The sequence below is a fragment of the Siphateles boraxobius genome, unplaced genomic scaffold (assembly GCF_051911475.1).
Source record: "Siphateles boraxobius isolate OS27281-9 unplaced genomic scaffold, OSU_SipBor_1 1, whole genome shotgun sequence".
NCBI lineage: Eukaryota > Metazoa > Chordata > Actinopteri > Cypriniformes > Leuciscidae > Siphateles > Siphateles boraxobius.
The window spans coordinates 3395508-3405000 of NW_027508699.1; the positions used below are offsets into that span (position 1 = coordinate 3395508).

The 9493-nt window shown below is 40.4% G+C and overlaps 1 protein-coding gene and 1 non-coding gene across 2 annotated transcripts; both read left to right on the top strand.

The window, feature by feature from the left end:
* The first annotated feature begins 4387 nt into the window (after positions 1-4387).
* LOC143745135 (general transcription factor II-I repeat domain-containing protein 2-like) lies at positions 4388-9291 on the top strand. Its single transcript, XM_077237091.1, has 5 exons — positions 4388-6118; positions 6906-7062; positions 7233-7360; positions 7446-7549; positions 9225-9291. Exons 1-5 carry the CDS (start codon positions 4388-4390, stop codon positions 9289-9291), a joined length of 2187 nt encoding a protein of 728 aa, XP_077093206.1.
* Positions 9292-9298: 7 nt separating this feature from the next.
* LOC143741482 (5S ribosomal RNA) lies at positions 9299-9417 on the top strand. The gene has a single exon (XR_013205077.1). It is a non-coding gene; the product is annotated as a 5S ribosomal RNA (ribosomal RNA).
* The last annotated feature ends 76 nt before the right edge of the window (positions 9418-9493 follow it).

Here is a 9493-nt window from a genome sequence, read left to right on the forward strand (position 1 = left end):
TTCACCTCACCCACACTAACAAGGATTTTTTAAACTCTGCTGCTTTGTGCTTCACTGAAACCTGGCTGAGTCAAGCCATACCGGACAACGCAATACATCTGCCGGGCTTCCAGCTGTTCCGAGCGGATCGCATCGCGGAGCTAACGGGGAAAACGAGAGGTGGTGGATTGTGTTTCTACATTAACGAAAGTTGGTGTTCAGATGTAACAACACTGAAGAAGATGTGCTCTCCTAATTTAGAGGCACATTTCATAAACTGCAAACCCTTCTACTCGCCTCGGGAATTTTCCTCTTTCATTCTCGTGAATGTTTACATCCCTCCAGACGCGTGCGTGAGCGCGGCGCTACAACAGCTGGCTGAACAAATATTTGAAACGGAACAAAGGTACCCAGACTCTCTTTTAATCATTCTTGGGGATTTTAACAAAGCAAATCTTTCCCGTGAACTACCAAAATACAGACAGCACGTTACATGTCCCACCAGAGACAGTAATATACTGGACCACTGTTACACCACAATAAGAAATGCGTATCACTCCGTCCCACGGGCAGCTTTGGGGCTCTCTGATCACTGTTTGGTTCATCTCATACCGACCTACAGGCAGAAACTGAAATCAGCTAAACCTGGAATACGGACTGTAAAAAGATGGACTAATGAAGCAGAGCAGAATCTACAGGCCTGCTTTGATTGCACTGATTGGACTGTTTTTGAAGCTGCTACCAATGATCTGGATGAGCTCACAGATACTGTAACATCATATATAAGTTTCTGTGAGGATACATGCATTCCTACCAGGACATTCTTATCATTCACTAATGATAAACCATGGTTTACTGGGAAACTCAAACACCTTCGTCATGCCAAAGAGGATGCTTACAGAAGTGGGGATAAAATCTTGTATAACCAGGCCAGAAACCATGGGCGTAGGTTTGGTCTCAGCTTTGGTGGGGACATCCCCCCCCCTTCCCCCCCATTCTATTCTTAAAAAAAGTCCATTAGATTAAACTGGGAAGGGTCATAAAACTTGCATATTGTTATCCTAGGTTTACTGCTTCTATTGTTCTCAATTGTAAGTCGCTTTGGATAAAAAGTGTCTGCTAAATGAATAAATGTAAATCTGTTGTGGTTTGATGCGGTCTTTCCTGCATACAAAATGGTTAATTAATTTTGTAGTCTATCCTATGGCTAGCAAGTTTGACCCTCCTACCAGATATTGTTATTTGGATATTATCAATCAAGTGATGATTCATTATATTTGAATAACCAACAGTGTTAACTTTCGCTTTTTTAACATTGCCAACATGTTTTTCCAGCACATGTGTCTAGCAAGGAGGCTACACTCACAAATACATTACATAAACAGAATGTAGAAACAAAAAATGTCTCAGATGATCCACTGTTTATGACTGCAAGATTCTGAGTTAAGGTAGGCTAATTAACATTCAGTGACTTCGTAGCATTCTATCATGATAGCGCAACTTCTATGAGTCTATCCGTGCTGCACACCCCTAATTAATGCTCCTAACCTTGAAAGATTGCAGAAGCTAGGTTTAACTGTAACAATATCCTGGGTAACCAGGATCACCAGTTAATACTATTTTCCACAGTAGAATCTGCATTTAAAAGCCTGGTCAGTCACTACTACTGCTAGTTATTTGTGTGGCTAGTTATTTTTGCCTACTTACACTCTGCTTTATGAAAATGTGTCCCCTTTCTTCTTCTTGGGTGACATAGCTGATCTACAAAGTACAAAAAGGGGCAAAAAACGGAATATTAAAATGTTTTACTCTGGCCTTTGTATATGGCAGGCAGAGAGACAGCCCTGGTAACTTACCATCGGCGTCGTCACGCGCGCACACACGCACACACCACCCGCTCGCTGCCAGTGAGTGCAAGCACAAAAAGTAGTCCCGGCCCGCGCGTGTAGCCTGCCCGTCAGATAACCCGCCGCCAATCAAATTACGGCGTATCTTGTACTGTCGTCGTCCTGGCCGTTGGAATCGATCCAAATGCAGCGCAAATATCAAACTAGCAGTTCAAAGGAGCTTGCTAAATATTGGTGGGGACAAATTTGTCATCTCAGAATATTGATTGGGACTAGTACCCAGCGTCCCCCCCTAAACCTACGCCCTTGCCAGAAACAGATTGACAAAGGAGATCAGAGTTGCTAAAAGGAACTACTCTGATAAACTGAAAAAACAGTTTTCATCCAACGACCCATCATCAGTCTGGAATGGCCTGAGGAACATCACCAACTACAAGTCACCATCCCCTCGATGGTATACTGTATATACCATGTATACAGTATACTGATGATTAGTCTGGCTTTAAGTATGCTCAAATATGCTAAGATTTAATATACTTAACAAATTTATTTTTCACCTGGGCACACAGGATCCATTAGATGGAAGAGTTGAGTCATTACTGGTGAGTCATGTTTTCACTCTTCCTATTTATAATTTTCAAAGTAAACATTTCAATTGTAATTTTTTTTTTTTTATAGTTTCATTCAACAGAAGTAAGCCGGACTGTCACCACAACTGTCACCACAACTGGTCTGCTGACACTGCTCGAGGAAAAGGCCCCTACAATCTTGAGAGAACATGAAGACACAAAGACACTGTCAATTTCTTTGAGAAAGTTACTTGTTAAAGTGGCTGTGAGTGACCTTGTAGAAAAGCATGGATTGTAAGTATATAACTGTTTAACAGCTTTGCACTCATAAGTTATTAATAACATCAAATAACATTAGCTGTGTTTACATGGACCCTTATAATCGAATTGACTGCTTAATCGGACTAAAAACCTTCATGTAAACATCTTAATCGATCTGATTGAGCTCGATCCGATTGGAATTTCGATTGGAAATGAAAGGTGTAGTTTATTCCTTTTGTAATCTGATCGAGAGAACATGTAAACACTTGATCGGATTAAAAAACGAAACTGAAAGGACTGCACATGTGCAATGATGTTGAAATAGCATAATGACGTTGAAATAGCGTAATGATTAATTTAGATGACACTTTATTCAACAGCGCGTTCCGTGTGTCATACGTCATTACACTATTTCAATGTCATTACGCTATTTCAATGTCATTGCACATGCACAGTCCTTTCAGTCTCGGTTTTCAATCCGATCAAGTGTTTACATGTTCTCTCGATCAGATTACAAAAGGAATAAACTACACCTTTCAATCCAATCGAAATTCCAATCGGATCGAGCTCAATCAGATCGATTAAGATGTTTACATGAAGGTTTTTTTAGTCCGATTGAGCAGTCAATTCGATTATAAGGGTCCATGTAAACGCTGCTGTCCTGCAGAATTTAACTTGTTAACAACCCTGATAAAACCCACCTGGCTTTAGCCTTCTAGTAATCATGAAGAGATTGATTAGCTAGTTCAGGTGTGTTTGATTAGGATTGAGCTAAACTCTGCCGGACAGTGGCCTCACTGGAAGGGTCGAGTTTGCCCATCACTGGTCTAGAGTATCAATGTATTATTCAAAGTGGGAACTTTTTTGTGTGCATGTCAATGTTTGTGTTAATACGAGTTTCTGCATGTATATGCTTGTATTGCCCCCTTTTTTTTAGCTATCCATCTGGTACAGAAAAGCTGGCACTAGCAAAGGAGATTGTGTCACTGTTCCCCTCATTAAGGATTAATGTCCCATTTGGTGAAAATGAAGGACATGTAAGGATGTTTTTACATTATTAATTTATGAGTATGAAATTACTTGGCAGTGCGTATACAAACTGCAAAAGCATACTTGAGTCCAACTTTTTATTTGTCCATTTCTCATGTTAGGAGCATTTTTTGATGGGCCATCACACAGTGGATTTATAGAAATGAGACTACGGAACATCAGACGGAAACTTCAACAGAGCCAGCGGATCTACAATTTGAAACGACGTCTTCCTACAGACCAACCTTCTCTGCCGATTACTGATGAAACAGTGCCCACTGAGTGGTTGACCTTGATAAAGAGGATGCGGCCCTCTCCAGAGAACTCATCGTCAATAAAGACTGCAATTGACCAAACCTTCAGTTACCGTAGAACACATATGTCAGAGTCAAGGCCCGCGGGCCACATCCGGCCCGCGAGAAGGTTTTTTACGGCCCCTGGGATGATCTTGATTTATTATTACAACCGGCCCGCAGACCGCAGCAAGCCGGCAGCCCGCAGATCTTTTACACGCACCAATACTACATTTCCCACAATGCAACGGTGACGCACCGAGCAGTAGGCTGCTTCATTTCAATATTTATTGGCACAGCAGTCGTCAGCATCACAGTAAAATTAACTTTCAGATACCCATCAAAAATGGCAAAACGGAAGGTGGACACTGAGAACCGGGGGTTTCAAACAAGGTGGGAGTAGGAGTATATGTTCACGGAGGTAGCTGGAAAACCTGTGTGTCTTCTGTGTGGAGAAAGTGTGGCGGTACTGAAAGAGTATAATCTGAGACGACATTATGAAACGAAACACGCGGACAAAAACAAGAATATGGACATGGAACAAAGGCTACAAAAGGCAGAGGAATTAAAACGAGGCCTCAAATCTCGACAGGCTCTGTTCAAAAAAGCCAAATCACAAGGCCAGGCTGCTGTCAAGGCCAGTTTTATTTTGGCAGAAGAGATCGCTAAATCAGCCCGGCCATTTACGGAGGGGGATTTCATCAAAAACTGCATGATTAAAGTTTGTGACGAAGTTTGCCCAGAAAAAAGGCAACTCTTTTTAAATGTGAGTCTGAGCAGAAACACCATTGCCGAGAGAGTAGACCAGTTGTCCATCAATCTAAAAGAGCAGCTTGTGAAAAAGGGAAAAGATTTCATTGCATATTCTTTGGCTGTGGATGAGAGCACCGACATTTCTGACATTGCCCAGTTGTCAATTTTCATCCGCGGAGTGGACTCCAGCCTAAGCGTGACAAAGGAGTTTTTGGCTTTACGTCCTATGCATGGCACAACTACGGGGCATGATTTGTATGAAGAGGTGTCAAGATGTGTAAATGAGATGGAGCTGCCTTGGGAAAAACTCGTGGGTTTGACAACCGACAGAGCACCTGCGATGTGTGGACACAGGAGCGGACTGGTGGCGAAGATACGGGAAAAGATGCAAGAGGAAAACGCGACAGGTGAGCTGACAGCTTATCATTGTATCATACACCAGGAAGCGTTGTGCGGTAAAGCCTTGAAAATGGAGCATGTAATGAGCATCATCACGCGCACAGTTAACTTTATCAGAGCCAAAGGTTTGAATCACCGCCAGTTCAAGGCATTTCTGACGGAGTTAGAAACGGAGCATGGTGATTTGCCTTATCACACAGAGGTGCGATGGCTAAGCCAGGGAAAGGTGCTTCAAAGATGTTTCGAGCTTCGTGAGGAGATTTGTCTGTTCTTGGACAGCAAAGGGAAAGACACAACACAACTCCGAGACGAAATTTTTCTGTGTGAAATGGCTTTTCTGTGTGACATTACGAGTCATCTGAATGCAATGAACTTGCAGCTGCAGGGTCGGGATCGTGTCATCTCTGATATGTACAGTACAGTGAAGGCATTTAAAACCAAACTGACTCTGTGGGAGACGCAGATGCGGAAAGAAAATTTGAGCTACTTTCCCAGCTGCCAGACCATGAAAGAGAAGCTCTCTACCAGTGCGTTCCCGATCGCACAGTTGGCTGATAAAATAGGTATGCTTGCCGCTGACTTTCGACGCCGATTTGCTGACTTTGAAGCACAAAAAAGCAGGTTGGAACTGCTCGGTAACGCATTTGCTGTTGACGTGGAAAGCTTACCACCAAACCTCCAAATGGAGTTGATTGACCTCCAATGCAATGATGCACTGAGGGCAAAATATGCGGCAGTGGGTGCTGCGGAGTTCGCCCGTTTCCTCCCCGACACAATGCCCCAGCTGCGCATCCAGGCTGCTCAAACGTTGTCTATGTTTGGCAGCACATACCTGTGTGAACAACTGTTTTCTTTGATGAACCTGAACAAAACATCACACAGAAGTCGACTTACTGCTGAACACCTCCACTCAATTCTGAGGATTTCCTCAGCTCAGAGCCTTACCCCGAACATTGATGAACTTGTGGAAAAGATGGGACACCACCAAGTATCACCCTCAACCTCAAACAAGTGAACATTACTGTGCAATCACATATTTAGAGTTTTTACTCAGTTCAAGTTTAAAAGTTAAAGTTTAATATTTGTTTTCACTGCATGTTACTTCTCCTTAAACAAAGTGTTGTTTTTGATTAATAGATTTCTGCACTTTATTTTATTGTATTTCAATCCAATTATATTTTAAAAATATTTCAGTTGAGTGGATGATAGAAAATTGCTATTATTGTTTTTTTCTTTGAAGTAAATTTAGCCCACTTTTGCTAAAATAGAAAATATAGGCTACTGATGGTGCCTTGAATACCGGTTTCTTTCATTTAATGTTCATGTTATGGGGATTTTTATATAAAGGAAATTTGTCTTTTGTGTCTGTTGAAAATTAAAGATTACTGACAGAGCCATAAGAAAATATTGCTTTATTTATCTGATCATATTGGAATATATTTGTTAGGTTTTCAGTAGGTTCAATTAGGTTCACTAGACTATATGCGTCATTTAAAAATTTTTCAATGAACATTCGAACAGTCCGGCCCTCGGCTTGTAGCTAAATTTTTTATTTGGCCCTCCGTCCATTTGACTTTGACACCCCTGCCGTAGAAGATGGATAACGACGAAATCGCCAACTGTTGGTCAAATCTTCAAGGAATATCCCAGATTTCTGGACATGCCAGCCTTGGTAATACATGTTAAACTAAGCTGCAGAGAACTTTACACAAAGGTTGTGTTTCATAATTTGTTAATATTAATAATTTCTTTGTTTTTTGTTTTATGCACTGCAGGTGGACATTGAATTTTCCAAGATGACAGATGGGAAAGAAGACATGTTTATCAAGAAATGGGAGGGGACGATTATCCCAAAACTCAAGGAAATAGCATCCTTTGAGAAAAAAATGGACATCAGACACTTATTGGAGAAAGCTGACAATCAGCAGGATGGTACGATTTTCTTCTTTTATTTCTGTGGCATTTGCATACATTTCTAAATTGTGTTTTTGTGAAAATGACATGTACATTTTATCATTCAATTCATGATTTAAAGGTAATCATTTCAAATATAATTTTGTTTTTAATCTTTTGCATGTGACCTGCATCTTTACTCCATCAAGATGAGCTGTGTTACACTATGTTAAGAATCCTCGTTCATCTTCTTCCACCCACGGCATCTGGGAGAAGCGTCGCCGGCAGTAAATGCTGTGTCAATTCTGCTATCTCATACTTGGTGGAACTGGTGCCGGTATGCATTGTGTTAGCTTTTTATAAAGTTGCAATGTCACATGCAACAACATTTTCTGATGCCTTTCATTGTTTCATTTCTATAGGCTGGTACCATTGTGACGTCTTTGCTTCAAGAAGGCATGAACGGGTCTCTAAAGTCAACACAGCCGCAGCTCGTTTCCATCGGCTCTCCAGGACATGAAGCCCAGTATGTAATTGTGGCAAAGAATGATTCTTTTGCTTTTCCACTTGATGTTGAAAACCTCACTTGTGCTGTTGACAAACTTTTCAAATTCTACTGGCTGTGTAATCTTCAATATCCATGCCAACTGTCTTCAGTTTTCTCATTTTTTGAGTACGTATATGACCTTCCTTTGTCCCAGTCCACTTGCAAACGATCAAAGGTTATGGAATTGATTGCTAAATTGCAGTCTCGTGCCTAATTGAAACAGACCATGTATACATGTCCCAAGTACAGTATCTAACATGAGTTTTATAATATTTGATCTGTTGTTATTTAAAGTGTTTCATGAATGTTTTATATGATTAATGTTTTGAAATGCTTATTTTTTTATCAACAGTATTTTTTACAGTATGAATTCCATGTTAAAACCAGAAAAAAATGCAAAATAAACACAGTATGTGAACCGTATTCAATGCTTCAGTGTGATTTAATGATAACTACATATTGTATTCTGATCTAGCTTTTCAATAATGTTTTATAATAAAATAAATCTATAACACACAGTTGTGTTAGATGTATACAAAAAAGACACATTAATGTGTTAAGTAAAGTAACACATTTGTCTGTGTGTTTTCACAACACATATTCTGTGTTGCATTTTAACACAATATGTGTTGTCCCTGAGCACACTCAGAGCATGTGTTGAAAACGACACATGCTGTGTTGTTTTCAACACATTTGTTTTAAGAGTGTATGCTGTTAGTACCGGAAAGAGAAATGATTAGTTAATCTGGTTCGGGTTCGGACGGGTGCGAGTCTTTCGTTCTTCCTGTCAGTCCATATAGGCTATGGTGTCAGTACCGGAAAGAGAAATGATTAGTTCATTTTCTTTCGAGTCTCGCTTTAAATCCTTCGTTCTTTTGTCACGTGACCGCAGGTATCTTGCATCAAATACAACATTAGATTTGTGTTATTGACTGTGTCTGAATGTATATTGTTTTATAATTAGGAATTATAATTCAAAATATGTGCAATAAACATTATCTGAAAAATAAAAGTTCCATCGTATTATTGTCCCTGTCCGTCTCTTTTTTTTAAATGTTTCTTTTGCATCTGTGGTGTGTTTTATTATATATTATACATTAATTAACTACTATTATATTATACATTAACTTCGTGCTTGTTTGTAAAAAGGTTGTGAATTAGTAGGCTATTCAATACGTTTACAAGTCACGGGACAAAAGAACGAAGGACTCAAACTCGAAGACTCGAAAAAATGAACTAATCATTTCTCTTTCCGGTACTGACAGCATAGCCTCTATGGACTGAGGACCCGGACCTGTCAAACCAAAGACGGAACCAAAGACTCGGACCCGTCCGAACCCGAACTCGAGACTAAGATGAATGAACGAATCACTCTCTGAGACAACTCGGTAGTCCCGCGTCATTTTAAAGATTCGTCCAAAATGAACGAATCGTTCATGAACGACACATCACTATCATAGATACATGCTTAAATGCATAAATCTAAACGCTACATTTTAATATCCTGCTCACTTTACGTCTAAAAATAGTCTAGAAAATCCCAAAAATATTTAATTTATTATTAATTTAATGCATATAGAGGTCTAATGAATGAATATTTTGAGCAGCTGTATAAAGACATGTAAACGCTTTGTGGATGCTGTTTGTCTTGCAGCTGCAGTGTGTGTGTGAATGCGGGCCGAGACTCGTGTGCCTTCTTTAAATATCCCTCTATCGGCTGAGACTCTCGCTTACGGCCATACCACCCTGAACACGCCCGATCTCGTCCGATCTCGGAAGCTAAGCAGGGTCGGGCCTGGTTAGTACTTGGATGGGAGACCGCCTGGGAATACCAGGTGCTGTAAGCTTTTGCTTTATCAATTCACTAATACACTTCATGGCTCGGCTCCCACGGTTTTTCCTTTATCCTTTTCAATTCAATTG